Source organism: Oncorhynchus keta, chromosome 24 (genome assembly GCF_023373465.1).
Source record: "Oncorhynchus keta strain PuntledgeMale-10-30-2019 chromosome 24, Oket_V2, whole genome shotgun sequence".
Lineage (NCBI taxonomy): Eukaryota > Metazoa > Chordata > Actinopteri > Salmoniformes > Salmonidae > Oncorhynchus > Oncorhynchus keta.
In genome coordinates this window covers 18,664,680-18,689,115 of record NC_068444.1, presented here as the reverse complement: position 1 = coordinate 18,689,115, position 24,436 = coordinate 18,664,680, and the positions used below count along the sequence as shown (strand labels likewise).

General features: G+C 44.3%; 1 protein-coding gene across 2 annotated transcripts in view; it reads left to right on the top strand.

The window, feature by feature from the left end:
• LOC118378838 (zinc finger matrin-type protein 4-like) overlaps positions 1-9,225 on the top strand; it is a 146,313-nt gene extending 137,088 nt beyond the window's left edge. Inside the window, exons 5-6 of one of the 2 annotated variants that reach the window (XM_052477919.1) lie at positions 5,973-6,239; positions 8,214-9,225. In XM_052477919.1, coding sequence (XP_052333879.1) covers positions 5,973-6,239; positions 8,214-8,245 — 299 coding nt within the window. In that variant the 3' untranslated portion in view covers positions 8,246-9,225. The remainder of the gene's footprint in view (positions 1-5,972; positions 6,240-8,213) is intronic. The other variant, XM_052477918.1, reaches the window with a different exon arrangement.
• The last annotated feature ends 15,211 nt before the right edge of the window (positions 9,226-24,436 follow it).

Genomic DNA, 24,436 nt, shown 5'->3' with positions numbered 1-24,436 from the left:
TGGGGGGTTTGTATCATTTGATTTACACAACATGCCTACCAACGGGTCATTAAAAACTGTAACAGTCTCAAGCTATTGCTCGCCTGAGTTTCTCATGATAAGCTGCAGACCACACTACCTACCGAGAGAGTTTTCATCTATATTCTTTGTAGCTGTTTTACATACCACCACAGACTGAGGCTGGCACCAAGACAGCATTGAATGAGCTGTATTCTGCTATGAACAAACAGGAAAACACTCACCTAGAGGCGGCGTTCCTAGTTGCCGGGAAATGTAATGCCGGGAAACTTAAATCAGTTTTAACAAATTTCTATCAGCATGTTATATGTGCAACCAGAGGGAAAATAACTCTGGACCACCTTTACTCCACACACAAAGATGCATACAAAGCTCTCCCTCACCCTCCATTTGGCAAATCTGACCATAATTCCATCCTCCTGATTCCTGCTTACAAGCAATTTAAGCAGGAAGCACCAGTGACTAGATCAATAAAAAGTGGTCAGATGAAGCAGATGCTAAGCTACAGAGCACGCCCCCTGTTTTGCTATCACAGACTGGAACATGTTCCGGGATTCCTCCGATGGCATAGAGGAGTACACCACATCAGTCACTGGAAACATCAATAAGTGTATCGATGACGTCACCCCCACAGTGACCATACATACATACCCCAACCAGAAGCCATGGATTACAGGCAGCATCCGCACCAAGCTAAAGGCTAGAGCTGCCACTTTCAAGGAGCGGGACTCAAACCCGGAAGCTTATAAGAAATCCTGCTATGCCCTCCGATGAACCATCAAACAGGCAAAGCGTCAACACATGACTAAGATCGAGTCGTACTACACCGGCTCTGACACTCGTTGGATGTGGCAGGGTCTGCAAACCATTACAGACTACAAAGGGAAGCACAGCCAAGAGCTGTCCAGTGACACGAGCCTACCGTCGAGCTAAACTACTTCTATGCTCGCTTCAAGGCAAATAACAGAGCACCAGCTGTACCGGAAGACTGTGTGATCACGCTCTCTGCAGCTGATGTGAGTAAGACCTTTAGATAGGTCAACATTCACAAAGCCGCAGGACCAGACGGATTTCCAGGACTTGTACTGCGAGCATGCGCTGACCAAATGGCAAGTGTCTTACATTTTCAACCTCTCCCTGTCCGAGTCTATAATACCAACATGTTTTAAGAAGACCACCATAGGGCCTGTGCCCAAGAACACAAAGGTAACCTGCCTAAATGACTACCGACCTGTAGCCATGAAGTTCTTTGAAAAGCTGGTCATGGCTCACATCAACACCATCATCCCAGAAACCCTAGACCCACTCCAATTTGCATACCGCCCCAACAGATCCACAGATGATGCAGTCTATTGGACTCCACACTGCCCTTTCCTAACTGGACAAAAGGGAGAGAATGCTATTAATTGACTACAGCTCAGCGTTCAACACCATAAAAGCTCATCAATAAGCTAAGGACCCTGGGACTAAACACCTCCCTCTGAAACTGGATCCTGGTCTTCCTGACGGGCCACCCCCAGGTGGTGAGGGTAGGTAACAACACAAGCCGAACCTCAACACAGGGGCCTCTCAGGGGTACGTGATCAGCCCCCTCCTGTACTCCCTGTTCACTCATGACTACATGGCAAGGCACTCCGATGACACAACAATCGTAGGCCTGATCACCGACAACAACGAGACAGCCTGTAGGGAGGAGGTCAAAGACCTGGCCGTGTGGTGCCAGGACAACAACCTCTCCCTCAACGTGATCAAGACAAAGGAGATGATTGTGGACTACAGGAAAAAGAGGACCGAGCACGCCCCCATTCTCATCGATGGGGCTGCTGTGGAGCAGGTTGAGAGCTTCAAGTTCCTTGGTGTCCACATCACCAACAAACTAACATGGTCCAAGCACACCATGACAGTCGTGAAGCGAGCACGATAAAACCTATTCCCCCTCAGGTGACTGGCATGGGTCCTCAGATCCTCAAAAGTTTCTACAGCTGCACCAGAGAGTAGCCTGACTGTTTGCATCACTGCCTGGTACGGCAACTGCTTGGCCTCCGACCGCAAGGCACTACAGAGGGTGGGGCGAATGGCCTAGTACATCACTGGGGCCAAGCTTCCTGCCATCCAAGACCTCTATACCAGGCGGTGTCAGAGGAAGGCCCTAAAAATTGTCAAAGACTCCAGCCACCCTAGTCATAGACTGTTCTCTCTGCTTCCACACGGCAAGCGGTACCGGAGCTCCAAGTCTAGGTCCAAGAGGCTTCTAAACAGCTTCTATCCCCAAGCCATAAGACTCCTGAACATCTAGTCAAATGGCTACCCAGACTATTCGCATTGCCCCCCTCCCTCCTCTCCACACCACTGCCACTCTCTGTTGTCATCTTTGCATATTTTCTTTTACTGCTGCTCTTTAAATACTTGTTACTTTTATCTCATATTCTTATCCGTACTTTATGAAACTGCACTGTCGGTTAGGGGCTCGTATTCGGCGCATTTAACTTTGAAGATGCTAAATATTTTTTATTGTGACTCAAACAAGAAAAAAATATGAAAACTACAATGTGCATAACTATTCACCCACCTGAAGTCAATACGTTGTAGAGCCACCTTTTGCAGCAATTACAGGTGCATGTCTCTTGGGGTATGCCTCTATAATCTTGGCACATCTAGCCACTGGGATTTTTGCCCATTCTTACAAAACTGCCCCAGCTCCTTCAAGTTGGATGTGTTCTGCTGGTGTACTGCAATCTTTAAGTCATACCACACATATTCTCAATTGGACTGAAGTCTGGGCTTTGACTAGGCCATTCCAAGACATTTAAATGTTTCCCGTTAAACCACTCAAGTGTTGCTTTAGCAGTATGCTTAGTGGTCATTGTCCTGCTGGAAGGTGAACCTCCGTCCCAGTCTCAAATCTCTGGAAGACTGAAACAGGTTTCCCCCAAGAATTTCCATGTATTTAGTAACATCCATCATTCCTTCAATTCTGACCGGTTTCCCAGTCCCTTTTGATGAAAAACATCACCACAGCCTGATGCTGCCACCACCATGCTTCACTGTGTTCTTGGAAAATGAGAGTTGTTGGGTTTGCACCAGACATAGTGTTTTCCTTGATGGCCAAAAAGCAACATTTTAGTCTCATCTGACCAGAGTACCTTCTTCCATATGTTTGGGGGAGTCTCCCACATGCCTTTGGCGAACACCAAACGTGTTTGCTTATTTTTTTCTTTCAGCAATGGCTTTTTTTCTGGCCCCTCTTCCGTAAAGCCCAGCTCTGTGGAGTGTACAGCTTAAAGTGGTCCTATGGAAAGATACTCCAATCTCCTCTGTGGAGCTTTGCAGCTCCTTCAGGGTTATCTGTGGCCTCTTTATTGCCTCTCTGATTAATGCCCTCCATGCCTGGTCCGTGAGTTTTGGTGGGCGGCCCTCTCTTGGCAGGTTTGTTGTGGTGCCATATTATTTCCATTTTTTAATCATGGATTTAATGGTGCTCCATGGGATGTACAAAGTTTTGATTTTTTTAATAATCCAACCCTGATCTGTACTTCTACCCAACTTTGTCCCTGACCTGTTTGGAGAGCTCCTTGCTTCTTGCTTGGTGGTGTTGCAGACTCTGGGGCCTTTCAGAACAGGTGTATATATACTGAGATCATGTGATAGATCATGTGACACTTAGATTACACACAGGTGGACTTTATTTAAGTAATTATGTGACTTATGAAGGTGATTGGTTGCACCAGATCTTATTTAGGGGCTTCATAGCAAAGGGGGTGAATATCTATGCAGGCACCACTTCCGTATTTTTATACTTTCTTGAAACAAGTCATTTTTTTCACTTCATGGACCAATCTCAGATTCTGCAGTGAGACTGTGAGAGCATGTTTGCTTACACACACACACACACACACACACACACACACACACACACACACACACACACACACACACACACACACACACACACACACACACACACACACACACACACACACACACACACACGCGCGCGCGCGCGCACACCTCAGTGTGTGACCCCGGGTCTTATTCTGTCGGTCCTAACGGTGCCAAGGCTATGAATGGCCTGTCTCCGTGGTAACCATGCTGCCATTGTATTAACAGGGTCACCTGGAAGACTACCACTTATTTTTCTGAAGATGGGGGGGATGAGAAAAAAGTCTGATGAATGGACACACGCATCAACATAAATATGACACACACAGATTTTCTCCACAGAGTCTGAGAGTAGGATGGATCTCTGGAGTGCAGTTAACCTTTCTCTTACCCTCATCTGGGTGTGGGGGTGTTTTTGTGCGTTTGTCTGTGTGTGTGTGAGACTCTTGAGACCACGTTAGTGTTTTACTGTAGATGTAATTTCCGATATACTCATTACAACAATTATTATTGATTCATGTTTATGGTCTATTACAGCCATACTCAACAGGGTCAATACAGGGTCAATACGGGGTCAATACAGGGTCAATGTAATGCGGTTGAGAATTGTAGTAGTAGCATATAGAAGGTGCAGTTTTTGAAGTTTGTTAGGGCATTGGCAGTTTTCTTCTTGATAAGTAATTCATAGACAGACACGAGATTTACACATATAATGTACATTTAGCGAAACACACACGCACAATGCCTCCACAATGCCTACACAGAGTAGGATGGCTCTCAGGAGTGCAGACCTTACTCTTACCCTCATCTCTGCTTCATAGATCACGCCTATTGCTCTGTACTCGCAGCAGTCCCCTATGAGTTGGTCTGGCCTTGCACTTTATTGACTGTGGTGTGTGTGTGTGTGTGTGTGTGTGTGTGTGTGTGTGTGTGTGTGTGTGTGTGTGTGTGTGTGTGTGTGTGTGTGTGTGTGTGTGTGTGTGTGTGTGTGTGTGTGTGTGTGTGTGTGTGTGTGTGTGTGTGTGTGGGTGCTTGTGGTTGTGTGTGTGTGTGTGTGTTTGAAACTTGGTCGGGTACCAGTATTGCTATGCTTACATTTACATTTGTCATTTAAGACTCTTATGAGCGACTTACAAATTGGTGCATACACCTTATGACAACCAGTGGAACAGCCACTTGCATCTAAATCTTGTTGGGGGAGAAGGGGGGTGTGTGCTTGTTAGTGTTGTGGCAAGGAAACAAAACACGAGGCTGGTTGAACTGTTGGAAACAGACATCATGTTGTCATCCAGATCACATTCGTATATTTTCCAAGTTATAGCACACACTAACTGCACACACTAACTGCACACACTAACTGCACACACTAACAGCACACACTAACAGCACACACTAACTGCACACACTAACTGCACACACTAACTGCACACACTAACTGCACACACTAACTGCACACACTAACTGCACACACTAACTGCACACACTAACAGCACACACTAACTGCACACACTAACTGCACACACTAACTGCACACACTAACTGCACACACTAACAGCACACACTAACTGCACACACTAACTGCACACACTAACTGCTAAATGAATCAAATGTCAAATGTAAAATAGGGCACAATATTTTACATACAGCAGGTTTTTAAAGGACCAAAGAATTAGGTCTGCTTCATTTTTTTGACAAGGAAAAACTATCTTGATATTGGTATTGTCCCGGCCCTACACATTACAACAATTATTATTGGTTTATGTTTATGGACTATTATCACCTCCGTGTGTTTATATGAGATGATTTTAATGGGCTCTTTCTCTCCCTTTTCCGCCATCCTTTCCCCCATCCTTTCCTCACTCCTTTCCTCCATTCTTTCCTCCATAATTTTCTCCATCCTTTCCTCCATCCTTTCCTCACTCCTTTCCTCACTCCTTTCCTCCATCCTTCTATTACTATTGTTATCTCCTCTCCTTTATTCCCCTTTAATCTCCCCCTTAACCATCATCTCTCTTTTTTTCTCATAACTTCCTCCCTCCCCTTTTCTTCCTGCCCTGTTTCCCTCCCTGCCCCAGACTCATCCCCTTCCACCCCCCAGCCCAGCGACTCAAACCCTGCTCCTCCTGCCCTACCACGGCCCTCCTCTCTAGCACCCCCGGTGGTGGTGGTGGGTAGTGGTGGTAGTGGTGAGACAGGGAAGTACTGCTGTCTGTGTGGAGCATGGTTCAACAACCCTCTGATGGCCCAGCAACACTATGAGGGGAAAAAACATCGCAGGAATGCAGCCAGAGCACAACTACTGGAGCAGCTAGCTGGCAGTCTGGACGCTACCGAAACTACAGGTGAGGAGACAAGGGATATAGGTCAGGAGACAGGTGTTAAGGGGTTATTAAGGGATAAAGTTAGGCTTACCAGCACTACAAGGGGTGGCAGGGTAGCCTAGGGGTTAGAGCGTTGGACTAGCAACCGGAAGGTTGCAAGTTCAAACCCCCGAGCTGACAAGGTACAAATCTGTCGTTCTGCCCCTGAACAGGCAGTTAACCCACTGTTCCCAGGCCGTCATTGAAAATAAGAATTTGTTCTTAACTGACTTGCCTGGTTAAATAAAGGTTAAAAAAAGGAGAATAAACTTCACAGGAACACATCATGATATTACTGGAGCAACTGGTAGGACATTTGGACGGTAGAAGTACTTTAGGATCCATTTGTATAATATAGGGTTATATTACAACAAATCAAAGTTTATTTGTTACATGCGCCAAATACAACATGTGAAATGCTTACTTACAGGCTCTAACCAATAGTGCAAAAAACGTATTAGGTGAACAATAGGTAAGTAAATAAATAAAACAACAGTAAAAAGACAGGCTATATACAGTAGTGAGGCTATATAGAGTAGTGAGGCTATAAAAGTAGCGAGGCTACATACAGACACCAGTTAGTCAGGCTGATTGAGGTGTAGTATGTAATGTAGATATGGTTAAAGTGACTATGCAAAAATAATGAACAGAGAGTAGCAGTAGCGTAAAAGAGGTGTTGGTGGGTGGTGGGTGGTGGGTGGCGGGACACAATGCAGATAGCTCGGGTAGCCTATGTGCGGGAGCACTGGTTGGCCGACCCAATTGAGGTAGTATGTACATGAATGTATAGTTAAAGTGACTATGCATATGAGATAAACAGAGAGTAGCAGCAGCATAAAATAGGGGTTGGGGGAGGTGCACACAATGCAAATAGTCCGGGTAGCCATTTGATTACCTGTTAAGGAGTCTTACGGATTGAGGATAAAAACTGTTCGAGAAGCCTTTTTGCCCTAGACTTGGCACTCTGGTACCGCTTGCCATGTGTTAGTAGAGAGAACAGTCTATGACTGGGGTGGCTGGGGTCTTTGACAATTGTTTGGATCTTCCTCTGACACCGCCTGCCTTACCAGGCAGTAAAGCAACCAGGCAACCATGCTCTCAATGTTGCAGCTGTAGAACCTTTTGAGGATCTCAGGACCCAGGCCAAAACTTTAGTTTCCTGATGGGGAATAGGCTTTGTTGTGCCCTCTTCACTACTGTCTTGGTGTGTTTGGACCATTCTAGTTTGTTGTTGATGTGGACACCAAGGAACTTGAAGCTCTCAACCTGCTCTACTACAGCCCCGTAGATGAGAATAGGGGCATGTTGGTCCTCCTCTTCCTGTAGTCCACAATCATCTCCTTAGTCTTGGTTACGTTGAGGGAGAGGTTGTTATTCTGGCACCACCCGGCCAGGTCTCTGACCTCCTCCCTATAGGCTGTCTCGTAGGTTGTCTGTGATCAGGCCTACCACTGTTGTGTCGTCAGCAAACTTAATGATGGTGTTGGAGTCGTGCCTGGCCATGCAGTCGTGGGTGAACAGGGAGTACAGGTGGGGACTGAGCACGCACCCCTGGGGAGCTCCAGTGTTGAGGATCACCGTCGCAGATGTGTTGCTAGCTACCCTCACCACCTGGGGGCGGCTCATCAGGAAACCCAGGATCCAGTTGCAGAGGGAGGTGTTTAGTCCCAGGATCCTTAGCTTAGTGATGAGCTTTGAGGGTACTATGGTGTTGAACGCTGAGCTGTAGTCAATGAATAGCATTCTCACATAAGTGTTCCTTTTATCCAGGTGTTTTATGTCCAGGTGTTGTCCAGGTGTTTTATGAACCACTTACAGTATTTGTTGTTTTTAAAAGGTTTATGAATAAGATTGGACTTTTGCATCACACTCAAAATGAACTGCAACACTTAAAATACCAAACAAGTGCTGTTCATTTGGCATTTTATATCATTTGATATTTTTCTCATTTTGCAGATGCTCTTATCCAGAGTGACTTTCTGTTGTGATTAGTACTGGTCCTCCGTGGGAATCAAACACACAACCCTGGCGTTGCAATCGCTATGCTCTACCAACTGGCTCTACCAGCCACATGGGACCTCCCTCCCTCCCTCAAATTCACAGCAACAAAAGAGTGATCAAATTTGGATCCTACATCTGTACATAACTTGACATCTGTTATGTTGGCAGACTGGCTTGTTATGAGCCGTTTCCATGGTGAACGGCTTGAGTGTTATTTTCCTATCACACACACACACACAAAAAATGAGTGGATAGCTGTTCCGGTTGAGTGCTTTGTGTGCTCCTGATGCCACTCAATCAAGACTAATATGATAATAATAATCAAATATGAGTGACTGCAACTATATGTTTACACAGTGTATTATCTAATACTGTGTTATGTCATAGTGATGTAGTGACTGAGGCGGAATCAGCAGGAGTGGGACTTGAACCATAGACCCTCTAGTTAACGGAGCAATATTTGGCTAACATCTACAGCAAGGACCTGATTAGGGTTGCAAAAGGTGGGTATATAACTGGAAATATTCTAAGTTTACCAGTAAACTAAACTCAGCAAAAAATAAACATCCCTTTTTCAGGACCCTGTCTTTCAAAGAAAATTTGTAAAAATCCAAATAACTTCACAGATCTTCATGGTAAAGGGTTTTAACACTGTTTCCCATTGTCACACCCTGACCTTAGAGCTTTTTACGTCTGTCTCTATGTTGGTTTGGTCAGGGTGTGATTTGGGTGGGCATTCTATGTTCTTTTTTCTATGTTTTGGTATCTCTTTGTTTTGTCCGGGTATGGTTCTCAATCAGGGACAGCTGTCTGTCGTTGTCTCTGATTGGGAACCATACTAAGGTAGCGTTTTCCCACCTGTGTCTTGTGGGTAGTTGTTTTCTGTTTAGTGTTTTGCACCTGACAGGACTGTTTCGGTTTCGGTTATTCACTTTGTTATTTTCGTTTAGTGTTCAGTTTAAATAAAAAGTCATGAACACTTACCACCCTGGGCTTTGGTCCGATTCCTCTTCATCTGACGACAACACCCGTTACACCCATGCTTGTTCAATGCCATAAACAATTAATGAACATGCACCTGTGGAACAGTCGTTAAGCCACTAAGATCTTACAGACGGTAGGCAATTAAGGTCACAGTTATGAAAACTTAGGACTCTAAAGAGGCCTTTCTACTGACTCTGAAAAACACCAATAGAAAGATGCCCAGTGTCCCTGCAAGAGGCATGTGGACTGCAGATGTGGCCAGGGCAATACATTGCAATGTCCGTACTGTGAGACGCCTAAGACAGTGCTACAGGACGGACAGCTCAATCAATCATTTTTTTGTATTTATTTATTTGTTATTTTACCAGGTAAGTTGACTGAGAACACGTTCTCATTTGCAGCAACGACCTGGGGAATAGTCACAGGGGAGAGGAGGGGGATGAATGAACCAATTGTAAACTGGGGATTATTAGGTGACCGTGATGGTTTGAGGGCCAGATTGTGAATTTCGCCAGGACACCGGGGTTAACACCCCTACTCTTACAATAAGTTCCATGGGATCTTTAATGACCTCAGAGAGTCAGGACACCCGTTTAACGTCCCATCCGAAATATTTATTTTATTTTATTTTTATTTCACCTTTATTTAACAAGGTAGGCAAGTTGAGAACAAGTTCTCATTTACAATTGCGACCTGGCCAAGATAAAGCAACGCAGTTCGACAGATACAACGGCACAGAGTTACACATGGAGTAAAACAAACATACAGTCAATAATACAGTATAAACAAGATGTGAGCTAATGAGGTGAGATAAGGGAGGTAAAGGCAAAAAAAGGCCATGGTGGCAGAGTAAATACAATATAGCAAGTAAAACACTGGAATGGTAGTTTTGCAATGGAAGAATGTGCAAAGTAGAAATAAAAATAATGGGGTGCAAAGGAGCAAAATAAATAAATAAATAAAATACAGTTGGGAAAGAGGTAGTTGTTTGGGCTAAATTATAGGTGGGCTATGTACAGGTACAGTAATCTGTAAGATGCTCTGACAGTTGGTGCTTAAAGCTAGTGAGGGAGATAAGTGTTTCCAGTTTCAGAGATTTTTGTAGTTCGTTCCAGTCATTGGCAGCAGAGAACTGGAAGGAGAGGCGGCCAAAGAAAGAATTGGTTTTGGGGGTGACTAGAGAGATATACCTGCTGGAGCGTGTGCTACAGGTGGGAGATGCTATGGTGACCAGCGAGCTGAGATAAGGGGGACTTTACCTAGCAGGGTCTTGTAGATGACATGGAGCCAGTGGGTTTGGCGACGAGTATGAAGCGAGGGCCAGCCAACGAGAGCGTACAGGTCGCAATGGTGGGTAGTATATGGGGCTTTGGTGACCAAACGGATTGCACTGTGATAGACTGCATCCAATTTGTTGAGTAGGGTATTGGAGGCTATTTTGTAAATGACATCGCCAAAGTCGAGGATTGGTAGGATGGTCAGTTTTACAAGGGTATGTTTGGCAGCATGAGTGAAGGATGCTTTGTTGCGAAATAGGAAGCCAATTCTAGATTTAACTTTGGATTGGAGACGTTTGATATGGGTCTGGAAGGAGAGTTTACAGTCTAACCAGACACCTAAGTATTTGTAGTTGTCCACGTATTCTAAGTCAGAGCCGTCCAGAGTAGTGATGTTGGACAGGCGGGTAGGTGCAGGTAGCGATCGGTTGAAGAGCATGCATTTAGTTTTACTTGTATTTAAGAGCAATTGGAGGCCACGGAAGGAGAGTTGTATGGCATTGAAGCTTGCCTGGAGGGTTGTTAACACAGTGTCAAAGAAGGGCCGGAAGTATACAGAATGGTGTCGTCTGCGTAGAGGTGGATCAGAGACTCACCAGCAGCAAGAGCGACCTCATTGATGTATACAGAGAAGAGAGTCGGTCCAAGAATTGAACCCTGTGGCACCCCCATAGAGACTGCCAGAGGTCCGGACAGCAGACCCTCCGATTTCACACACTGAACTCTATCAGAGAAGTAGTTGGTGAACCAGGCGAGGCAATCATTTGAGAAACCAAGGCTTTCGAGTCTGCCGATGAGGATGTGGTGATTGACAGAATCAAAAGCCTTGGCCAGATCAATGAATACGGCTGCACAGTAATGTTTCTTATCGATGGCGGTTAAGATATCGTTTAGGACCTTGAGCGTGGCTGAGGTGCACCCATGACCAGCTCTGAAACCAGATTGCATAGCAAAGAAGGTATGGTGAGATTCGAAATGGTCGGTAATCTGTTTGTTGACTTGGCTTTCGAAGACCTTAGAAAGGCATGGTAGGATAGATATAGGTCTGTAGCAGTTTGGGTCAAGAGTGTCCCCCCCTTTGAAGAGGGGGATGACCGCAGCTGCTTTCCAATCTTTGGGAATCTCAGACGACACGAAAGAGAGGTTGAACAGGCTAGTAATAGGGGTGGCAACAATTTCGGCAGATAATTTTAGAAAGAAATGGTCCAGATTGTCTAGCCCGGCTGATTTGTAGGGGTCCAGATTTTGCAGCTCTTTCAGAACATCAGCTGAACGGATTTGGGAGAAGGAGAAACGGGGAAGGCTTGGGCGAGTTGCTGTTGGGGGTGCAGTGCTGTTGACCGGGGTAGTAGTAGCCAGGTGGAAAGCATGGCCAGTCGTAGAAAAATGCTTATTGAAATTCTCAATTATGGTGGATTTATCAGTGGTGACAGTGTTTCCTATCTTCAGTGCAGTGGGCAGCTGGGAGGAGGTGTTCTTATTCTCCATGGACTTTACAGTGTCCCAGAACTTTTTTGAGTTAGTGTTGCAGGAAGCAAATTTCTGCTTGAAAAAGCTAGCCTTGGCTTTTCTAACTGCCTGTGTGTAATGGTTTCTAGCTTCCCTGAACAGCTGCATATCATGGGGGCTGTTCGATGCTAATGCAGAATGCCATAGGACGGGATGAGATCAATATCATTCCAGGATACCCCGGCCAGGTCGATTAGAAAGGCCTGCTCGCTGAAGTGTTTCAGGGAGTTTTTTACAGTGATGAGTGGAGGTCGTTTGACCGCTGACCCATTACGGATGCAGGCAATGAGGCAGTGATCGCTGAGATCTTGGTTGAAGACAGCAGAGGTGTATTTAGAGGGCAAGTTGGTTAGGATGATATCTCTGAGGGTGCCCGTGTTTAAGGCTTTGGGGAGGTACCTATTAGGTTCATTGATAATTTGTGTGAGATTGAGGGCATCAAGTTTAGATTGTAGGATGGCTGGGGTGTTTAGCATGTTCCAGTTTAGGTCGCCTAGCAGCACGAGCTCTGAAGATAGATGGGGGGCAATCAGTTCACATATGGTGTCCAGAGCACAGCTGGGGGCAGAGGGTGGTCTATAGCAGGCGGCAACGGTGAGAGACTTGTTTTTAGAGAGGTGGATTTTTAAAAGTAGAAGTTCAAATTGTTTGGGTACAGACCTGGATAGTAGGACAGAACTCTGCAGGCTATCTTTGCAACACCGCCCCCTTTGGCAGTTCTATCTTGTCTGAAAATGTTGTAGTTTGGAATTAAAATCTCTGAATTTTTGGTGGTCTTCCTAAGCCAGGATTCAGACACAGCTAGAACATCCGGGTTGGCAGAGTGTGCTAAAGCAGTGAATAGAACAAACTTAGGGAGGAGGCTTCTAATGTTAACATGCATGAAACCAAGGCCATTACGGTTATAGAAGTCGTCAAAAGAGAGCACCTGGGGAATAGGAGTGGAGCGAGGCACTGCAGGGCCTGGATTCACCTCTACATCGCCAGAGGAACATAGGAGGAGAAGAATAAGGGTACGGCTAAAAGCAATAAGAATTGGTCGTCTAGAACGTCTGGAATAGAGAGTAAAAGGAGGTTTCTGGGGGCGATAAAATAGCATCAAGGTATAAGGTACAGACAAAGGTATGGTAGAGAGAGAGAGAGAGAGAGAACAGCCCCCACCTTACTAGAGGGATATCTTCAACCACCAACTTACCATCCTGAGACAGGGCCGAGTATAGTCCACAAAGATTTCCGCCACGGTACAACCCTTGGGGTGGCGCCCACCCGGATAGGAAGATCACGCCAGTGACTCAACCCACTCAAGTGACGCACCCCTCCTAGGGACGGCATGGAAGAGCACCAGTAAGCCAGTGACTCAGCCCCTGTAATAGGGTTAGAGGCAGAGAATCCCAGGCAGAGACAGCAAGGGTGGTTCGTTGCTCCAGTGCCTTTCCGTTAACCTTCAAAATCCTTGGCCAGACTACACTCAATCATAGGACCTACTGAAGAGATGAGTCTTCAATAAAGACTTAAAGTTTGAGACTGAGTCTGCATCGCTCACATGGGTAGGCAGACCATTCCATAACAATTGATCTCTATAGGAGAAATCCCTGCCTCCAGCTGTTTGCTTAGAAATTCTGATCGCAGTGGCAGACCTCACAGTGGTATACCACATGTAACAACACCTGCACAGGATCAGTACATCCAAACATCACGCCTGCGGGACAGGTACAGGATGGCAACAACAACTGCCCGAGTTACACCAGGAATGCACAATCCCTCCATCAGTGCTCAGACTGTTCGAAATAGGCTATGAGAGGCTGGACTGAGGGCTTGTAGGCCTGTTGTAAGGCAGCATCATCAGACTGAGCTTGTTGTCAATGCATGCAACCTCTGTGCGTTACAGGGAAGACATCCTCCTCCCTCATGTGGTACCCTTCCTGCAGGCTCATCCTGACATGACCCTCCAGCATGACAATGCCACCAGCCATACTGCTCGTTCTGTGCGTGATTTCCTGCAATACAGGAATGTCAGTGTTCTGTCATGGCCAGCGAAGAGCCCAGTTCTCACTCCCATTGAGCACGTCTGGGACCTGTTGGATCAAAGGGTGAGGGCTAGGGCCATACCCGCAGAAATATCTAGGAACTTGCAGGTGCCTTGGTGGAAGATTGGGGTAACATCTCACAGCAAGACCTGGCAAATCTGGTGCAGTCCATGAGGAGGAGATGCACTGCAGTACTTAATGCAGCTAGTGGCCACACCAGATACTGACTGTTACTTTTGATTTTGACTCCCCCCTTTGTTCAGGGACACATTATTCAATTTCTGTTAGTCACATGTCTGTGGAACTTGTTCAGTTTATGTCTCAGTTGTTGAATCTTGTTATGTTCAAACAAATTTTTACACATGTTAAGTTTGCTGAAAATAAACGCAGTTGACAGTGAGAGGATGTTTCTTTTTTTGCTGAGTTTACCAGAATCTTTCAAGGATGTTATGTAATCTATCACAATACTTCTAGTGGCCCTTTTGGGCACTTCAGATTATCACAGGTGTTTGTAATTATCTCTGGCCCTCTGTGTTGCCTTATCACTTATTGTGTATATATAAAATCATTAAATTATATGATTTTGGGAGACAACAAATGTATGGAAAACATCCTAAATATACACTGAGTGAACTAAACATTAGGAACACCTGCTCTTTCCATGACATAGATTGACCAGGTGAATCCAGGTGAAAGTTATGATCCCTTATTGATGTCACTTGTTAAATCCACTTCAATCAGTTTAGATGAAGGGGAGGAGACTGGTTCGATAAGGATTTTTAAGCCTTGAGAGAATTAAGACATGGATTGTGTGCCATTCAGAGGGTGAATGGGCGAGACAAACCATTTAAGTGCCTTTGAACGGGGTATTGTAGTACTGTAGATGCCAGGTGCACCGGTTTGTGTCAAGAACTGCAACACTGCTGGGTTTTTCACATTCAACAGTTTCCCGTTTGCATCAAGAATGGTCCATCATGTGGAGAAAAATTCCTCAATCGGGTTAAGGAAAGGAGAGTATGGGGGTAAGTACAGGGGGGTAAATTGTGGTTGGGCCTGAAACCATGCTTGCACCATTTGAGCATGGTGGAACCTGACATTATCCCACACAATGACATAGGTCATGCCATCAGCTCTACAGACCTGATTTAGCCCATCAAGGAAAGTTATATTCGAACAGCGAATCATGTGGCTGCCTGCATGTCAATATATAGAGTATATAGACTAGTGAGCTTTAGATGTTGTTTGACCAAACATTAGAACAGACAAGATGAGTAATCTAAGCAACTTTGACCGTGGCATGATTGTTGATGCCACACATGGTGATTCTAGCATCTCAGAAACAGCTGCCTTCCTGGGATTTTTACTCACTACAGTCTCTATAGAGTTTACAGAGAATGGTGCGATAAACAAAACACATTCAGTGAGCGGCATTTCTGTGGGCAAAACCACCTTGTTAATGAGAGAGGACAGAGGACAATGTCCAGACTCATTCAAGCTAACAGAAAGGCCACACATGCTCAAATAACAGCTGTTTAAAACAGTTGTGTGCAGAGTGGCATCTCTTAACGTACAACACCATGAATAATTCAGGCTGTTGTGGAGGCAAAAGGGGGTCCTACACAGTACTAGATAGGTGTACCTAATAAAGTGGCCAGTGAGTGTACAATAATGTCAAATCTGAAAACATGGTCTGGAAAAGTGGTACATGGGACCATAGAAACAGTGTCTGATAAAGAATGATGATGACATATTACATCCATAGATAATATAGTCCAATTGGTTCATGTTCCACGGTAATTGGTGTCAATGGAACTTTCATGATCTAAACATGGAATATTGTTTGTCAGTTTCCATAAAACTATGCATTAAGAGTAATGCAACCAGTCACTTATCATTTTGAGCAGTTGTATCAATTGATAGTTAGATCATTTGAATGAAATGAATAGACAGTCATCTCAGATGTAATGTGTGATTGCATTTTGAAATGGTAATACTTTGATGTTAAGTTGTGTCATTTTGAACAGGGGATTTTAGTTCAATGAACAAATGATCTTAGCTTTATGTGTATTATATCCAAGTATTTGGGAAAAGTGTTAGACTTAAAAAAAAATGCATTTTGATCATCGTTTGTGAGTTTTGTGTCTAGAGTTTTGAAAAATGACATCAAGGTTCTGAAATTAGTGCCAAAGGGATTGTAAAAAACTGTAAATTATAAATTACCAAAGGTAGTATCGATTGCCATATTGTAGATTTTCTGTTAATTACCAAATTACAGAAGATTCCGGTAACTTTGGTAAATTACCGGTAGCTTTGCAACCCTAGGCCTGACCAAGACTGTGTTAGTCAGCTGAGCTAAAACCTATAGGTATTATCTACGGGGAGCTAAGGAAAGTCTTCAGGTCTCTTGGTTAGTCATTACAGAAGTGTGTGATGGTGAGGGTTGACAACAGCATCTCTATGATTACACACGAAGATATCATCTCACCTCTGATTGGATGATATCACTGCTTTAGGTGTGACATCCAAGGTGTGAGAGAGACCGACCGACCAAGGAGATGTCAAAAGTGATAACTTCTATTCCTTTCTCAGTCCCGCTGTTCTTGTTTTTGAATCATATTCTTTGCTCCACATTCCTCCCCCTCCCTCTCTTTCACTCTCCTGTGTCTGTCTTATGCATGCATGTGTGTGTCTGCCTATGTCTGTGTGGGTGTAGGTGTATGTGTGAGTGGGTTTGTTTGTGTGTGTGTGTGTGTGTGTGTGTGTGTGTGTGTGTGTGTGTGTGTGTGTGTGTGTGTGTGTGTGTGTGTGTGTGTGTGTGTGTGTGTGTGTGTGTGTGAGTGAGTGTGTAGATGTGTGGGTTTGAGTGTGTGTGTGTGTAGATGTGTGTGGGTTTGTGTGTGTGTGTGTGTGTGTGTGTGTGTGTGTGTGTGTGTGTGTGTGTGTGTGTGTGTGTGTGTGTGTGTGTGTGTGTGTGAGAGAGAGAGTGTAGATGTGATTGTGTGTGTGTCTGTTTGTGTGGGTGTGTGTGTGTGTGTGTGTTTGTGTGTGTGTGTGAGAGGGTTTGTGTGTGTGAGTGTATGTGTGTGTGTGTGTGTGTGTTTGTGTGTGTCCCTAAGGACTACTAGCGGTGTTTTTGTCTTGTCATGTCTCATTTACATTTTACATTACATTTACATTTAAGTCATTTAGCAGACGCTCTTATCCAGAGCGACTTACAAATTGGTGCATTCACCTTATGAGATCCAGTGGAACAGTCACTTTACAATAGTGCATCTAAATCTTAAAAGGGGGGGGGTGAGAAGGATTACTTATCTCATTCATCATCTTCATTAGCTTCACATGCAGTGCAGCTGACACACACACACACACACACACACACAAACACACATACATACATACAAAAACACAAACACACACGCACGTGCGCTCACACACACATTTCTCTGGAAGAACTGAATTACCACAGAAAAGTTCTGTATGTATGTATGTATGTGTGTGCGTGTGTTGCCTGCAGATAAAGCTATGCTTCATATTGTACAGTGGTGGTTAAGGTGAAAAGAAGAGGTCAGTTCTGTCTACAGTAACAAGCTGTGCCATTAATCAGACACACTTCTCTGTGTTCTAAATCACCCTAACACACACGCACATACACACACACACATACACACCAGCCAGGACACCTCAGATCGACTTCAGTATTCAACGTCTGTCCACGTCTCCGGGATGACGGGAGATGCCTTCAATACCCCTGTCACCAGGGGCAACGTGAGCGCCAATTACCATCTTACCACGCACACACCACACCAGCACCACACACACACACACACACCCACACCAGCACACACACACACACACACACACACACACACACACACACACACACACACACACACACACACACACACACACACACACACACACACATCACACACACACACACACACACACACACACACACACACCAGCATTCTGCTACCCAGGAAAAGCACTCTTTACTGGTTTAAATAGCCGACCAATCAGCCTGTTACCAACCCTTAGTGAAAATGCTGTATCACCAGATACAATGCTATTTTACAGAAAATAAATGAACAACAGACTTTCAGCATGCTTATAAGGAAGGGCATTCAACAGGCTCGACACGTACACAAATGACTGATGATTGGCTGAGAGACATTGATAATTAAAAGATTGTCGGTGGTTGTTATGTTAGACTTCAGTGCGGCTTTTGACATTAACGATCATAGTCTGCTGCTGAAAAAACATATGTGTTATGGCTTTACTTTACACCTCTGGCTACGCCAGGGCAGCTGTGTAGGCTCCTTACTTTTTTCTCACTAATGACCTGCCACTAGCTCTGAGTAAAGCCCATGTGTCTATCTATGCGGATGACTCAACAATATATCAGCTACTACAGTGACATTACTGCAACACTTATTCACAAGGGCTTGCTGCCAGTTCCAGAATGGCTGTCAAGAAATAAGTTGTTTTCTAAATATTTCAAAAACTAAAAGCGTTGTATTTGGGACAAATCATTCACTAAACCCTAAACCTCAACTACATATTATAATGAATAATGTGGAAATTGAGCAAGTTGAGGTGATTAAACTGCTTGGATTGTAAACTGTTTAGATCAGAACATATTGATGCAACAGTAGCTAAGATGGGGAGAGGTCTGTCCATAGTAAAGCACTGCACTGCCTTCATAACAACAACATCAACAAGGCAGGTCCTACAGGTCCTAGTATTGTTGCACCTGGACTACTGCCCAGGCTTATGGCCAGGTGCCACAAAGAGGGACTTGGGAAAATGAGCAGGGCACCACGGCTGACCCTTAAATGTACACATAGAGCTTACATAAATAATATACATGTCAATCTCTCATAGCTCAAAGCAGAGGAGAGTGTTTCTCAATATGCTTGCTGCCATGCTCCACACTCTCATGCTCCGAGTGCATGGACCTTCTTCCAACCAGAACAATGGCAATAGAGACAAAACAAGATGTACACAAAGCAAACATTTTACTTAACAATCAGCTATAATGTAGCTAACTGTAATGATGGGGGGGGTGGAAGCAGGTACAGGTGAAACATTTTAATAAAACAACAAAACCAAGAACACAACACCAACATAAGGCAGTACGTCGATAAACAAGAACAAAACCAACTGGTGAGTGAACCTGGAAGACTGACATATAGAAGGGAATGATGAATGTGATGGAATCCAGGTGTTGATGGTTCCCAGGACCGGTGGTTAGCACTCTGGCGACGTCGTACGCCGGAGGGGAGGTGCAGGAGCAGACGTGACACTAACCAGATAGTACAACAAGCAAAAAGGACCTGAAACTAATGGGTAGATGCCAATTCTTTGTGGGTAGCTAGCTAGCTAATAATTATTTGTGGCTATCTGGCTAGTTAACGGTAGTAGCTAACTAACAGTAGTAGCTAGCCAGTTAGCCCTATTGACTAACTATGGGCTTGCGATTTATGCACACCACAGTGGGTATTGCTGGTATGTAAACATACCAACATTAACACAGCATGTATTTATTCATGTATCGAGATAAAATCTTATAGTCAGTCAACATATGAGACGTGAATGGGCAACATATGAGTCGTGAATGGGCAACATATGAGACGTGAATGGGCAACATATGAGTCGTGAATGGGCAACATATGAGACGTGAATGGGCAACATATGAGTCGTGAATGGGCAACATATGAGACGTGAATAGGCAACATATGAGACGTGAATGGGCAACATATGAGACGTGAATGGGCAACATATGAGAATAGGCAACATATGAGACGAATAGGCACCATATGAGACGTGAATAGGCAACATATGAGACGTGAATAGGCAACATATGAGACGTGAATAGGCAACATATGAGACGTGAATAGGCAACATATGAGACGTGAATAGGCAACATATGAGGCGTGAATAGGCAACATATGAGACGTGAATAGGCAACATATGAGACGTGAATAGGCAACATATGAGACGTGAATAGGCAACATATGAGACGTGAATAGGCAACATATGAGACGTGAATAGGCACCATATGAGACGTGAATAGGCAACATATGAGACGTGAATAGGCAACATATGAGACGTGAATAGGCAACATATGAGACGTGAATAGGCAACATATGAGACGTGAATAGGCAACATATGTGACGTGAATGGGCAACATATGAGACGTGAATAGGCAACATATGAGACGTGAATAGGCAACATATGAGACGTGAATAGGCAACATATGAGACGTGAATAGGCAACATATGAGACGTGAATAGGCAACATATGAGACGTGAATAGGCAACATATGTGACGTGAATGGGCAACATATGAGACGTGAATAGGCAACATATGTGGCGTGAATGGGCAACATATGAGACGTGAATAGGCAACATATGAGACGTGAATAGGCAACATATGAGACGTGAATAGGCAACATATGAGAACGTGAATAGGCAACATATGAGACGTGAATAGGCAACATATGAGACGTGAATAGGCAACATATGAATAGACGTGAATAGGCAACATATGAGACGTGAATATGAGCAATAGGCAACATATATGAGGCGTGAATAGGCAACATATGTGACGTGAATGGGCAACATATGAGACGTGAATAGGCAACATATGAGTGAATAGGCAACATATGAGCGTGAATAGGCAACATATGAGATGTGAATAGGCACCATATGAGACGTGAATAGGCAACATATGAGACGTGAATAGGCAACATATGAGACGTGAATAGGCAACATATGAGGCGTGAATAGGCAACATATGAGACGTGAATAGGCAACATATGAGACGTGAATAGGCAACATATGAGACGTGAATAGGCAACATATGAGACGTGAATAGGCAACATATGAGACGTGAATAGGCAACATATGAGACGTGAATAGGCAACATATGAGACGTGAATAGGCAACATATGAGACGTGAATAGGCAACATATGTGACGTGAATAGGCAACATATGAGACGTGAATAGGCAACATATGAGACGTGAATAGGCAACATATGAGACGTGAATAGGCAACATATGAGACGTGAATAGGCAACATATGAGACGTGAATAGGCAACATATGAGACGTGAATAGGCAACATATGAGACGTGAATAGGCAACATATGAGACGTGAATAGGCAACATATGAGACGTGAATAGGCAACATATGAGACGTGAATAGGCAACATATGAGACGTGAATAGGTAACATATGAGACGTGAATAGGCAACATATGAGACGTGAATAGGCAACATATGTGACGTGAATGGGCAACATATGAGACGTGAATAGGCAACATATGAGATGTGAATAGGCAACATATGAGATGTGAATAGGCACCATATGAGACGTGAATAGGCACCATATGAGACGTGAATAGGCAACATATGAGACATGAATAGGCAACATATGAGACATGAATAGGCAACATTTCATTTCAGACAGTGTGTATTCCCTCTTGCTTCAGTTCAAATAATGGCCGCCATTGATATCAACAAATGTTGCGTCATATTTTACGTGGTTGTTCCATACTTCTACTGCATACTTTCCATTGAATCGTGCATCGAAGCATGCTTCAAAATATGTACAAACTGATTACGCATTTCGAGAATGGACCTCCGTGCTACGTTTTGCATACTTTGATTTGGACTCATACTCCGACCATCCCGTGCTCTAATTTACATGCTCTTATCACGGTAGTCACTACTTGCTTTTTTAGGAAGCATTGACATGTTGAATGCACTGACCTGTCTGTTTTAACTACTAGCAGCTCAGACACCCATGCATACCCATCAAGACATGCCACCAGAGGTCTCTTCACAATCCCCATGTCCAGAACAGACTATGGGAGGCGCACAGTACTACATAGAGCCATGACTACATGGAACTCTGTTCCACATCAAGTAACTCATGCAGTAAAATTAGATTTAGAAAAAAAACAGATGAAAATACACCTTATGGAATAGCAAGAAATGAAGATACACATAACCAGGTAGAAACACACATAACATACACACTATACACACATAACATACTGTACACACTCTACACACACGTCACCTGGAGTGTGTTGTAGAAGAGTAGTGCCCAGAGGGCGCACACTCAATGTCTTGTGAAATCTGTTGGACCCCAGGAAGAGTAGCTGCTGCCTTGGCTGTAGCTAATGGCGATCCTTAATAAATACAAATAGAAATAAGATGAGGAGGAACAAGGAGGATGACACCAATCATCTCTATCACACACACACACACACACACACACACACACACACACACACACACACACACACACACACACACACACACACACACACACACACACACACACACACACACACACACTACATCAACCCTTAAGCCCAAACATTTCTCGCCAGGCTTAGTTTTGCTTAGCTTAGTCTTCTTAATGACAACATGTCTTCAATAGCTTCAGAAAGGGACATCAAGTGTGTGTGTGCATGTGTGCGTGTGTGTGTGTGTGTGCGTGTGTGTGCACGTGTGTGTGTGTGCGCGTGTGTGTGCGTGCGTGTGTGTGCGTGCATGCGTGTGTGCGTGTGTGACCACACACCAATCTGAGGGCTGTGGGATAGTGATATGCTACATTATACAATCCTGGCCTCATGTCAGTAATGACCTGTCTTTCCTCCAAGAGCGGTGTGTATATTAGTACTTCATCTTTCAACATGCTTTGCCACAAACCACATTGAAAGGTCAAAGGGTCACGGACCACATCAACAACTTGTAAATCTCACTGACAGTAATAAAAGTAGAGGAATGAGCACACACACACGCACATACACAGACACGCACACCCCACAATGATTGTAGGGATGGTAAAGGTCCTCCAACCAAATATTTTTCTGATTATTTGAACGTACAGGACACTGTGTAGAAGAAACATTGTGTTCTCTGGATGACATTTTATTTCTAGATATACCAGCAGTCTCAGTGGGGAGGGCCATAAAGATAATCTGACCCTGTGTAGTTATACCCTCTCTGTGAGGTGAAAACACAAACGGGTCACTTTATTCAAACAATACTTTGTGCACATACATGCTTTCTTTCCATTGGTAAAAATATTATTTGTGAGAATAAAAGGCCAAGGACAGCAAAATATCTCATTTTTCAGCTTAAAGACCACAGCTTACCCATGATGTTGTACAACGATTAAAAATGGATAAGTTCTCGTTTTATTCAAAGTATGATATATTTGGGCTTTATAAGTGGGAAATCTCAGACTGCCTACTAGACAGTCATTCACTATGCATGGCGTGTCTTTCCACCATGAAATGATGTGCAAAGTGATATCTGATTACATTTCTTGGGTTTTGTAAAAAAAAAAGAAAGATTATCACTTACACGGGCTGTTTATAACCTGTTGCTACTGTCTGTCTACCTTACTGCTGCTGCTGCTGCAAAAAAAAAAAACGTAATATTCCTTGGCACGCCCCTTGTTACAAATGTGTTTTCTGGATGCGTGCAGTGTCCTGTAGATGTTACAGGCAGCTCACCATGAGATCACAACGAGACAAGACAGAGCATTTACCCAGTGATCGATTTACCCCGCTCTCACTTTCTCTTTCCCTCTCGCTCATTTTTCTCCACTCACTCCCTTTTCTTTTCCTCTCGTTCATCCTCACTTTGTCTCTCACTGTCTCTCTCTCTCGCTTTCCTTTTCACCTCCCCCCCTCTCTCTCTCTCTCTCTCTCTCTCTCTCTCTCTCTCTCTCTCTCGCTTTCCTTTTCACCCCCCCCCCTCTCTCTCTCTCTCTCTCTCTCTCTCTCTCTCTCTCTACCCATCTATATCTCATCACACTCATTCTCTCCCTATCTCTCTGCCCCCCCTCGCTCTCTTTTTTCTCTCACTGTCTCTGTCTCTCTCGTTATTTGTCTCTCTCTCACTGTCTCTATCTCTCTCTCGCTATCTCTCTCTTGCTGTCTCTCTCTCTCCCTCTTTCTCGCTGTCGCTATCTCTCCCTATCTCGCTATCTGTCTCTCTCACTTTCCTTTTCACCTTCCCCCCTCTCTCTCTCTCTCTACCCATCTATATCTCATCACACTCTCTCTCTCTATCTCTCTCTGCCCCCCCCACTCTCTCTTTTTTTCTCTTCATCTCTTCTTCCTCTGTCTATTTTTGTCCCTTCATTCTCGACCACCTGCAAACTGTCTAATTAGCTCACATCTGTTTCTGCGCTGTTCATAACACTAACTATGGAGAGAAGTTGATAACTAACTATGGAGAGAAGTTGATAACACTATGGAGAGAAGTTGATAACACTATGGAGAGAAGTTGATAACACTATGGAGAGAAGTTGATAACACTATGGAGAGAAGTTGATAACACTATGGAGAGAAG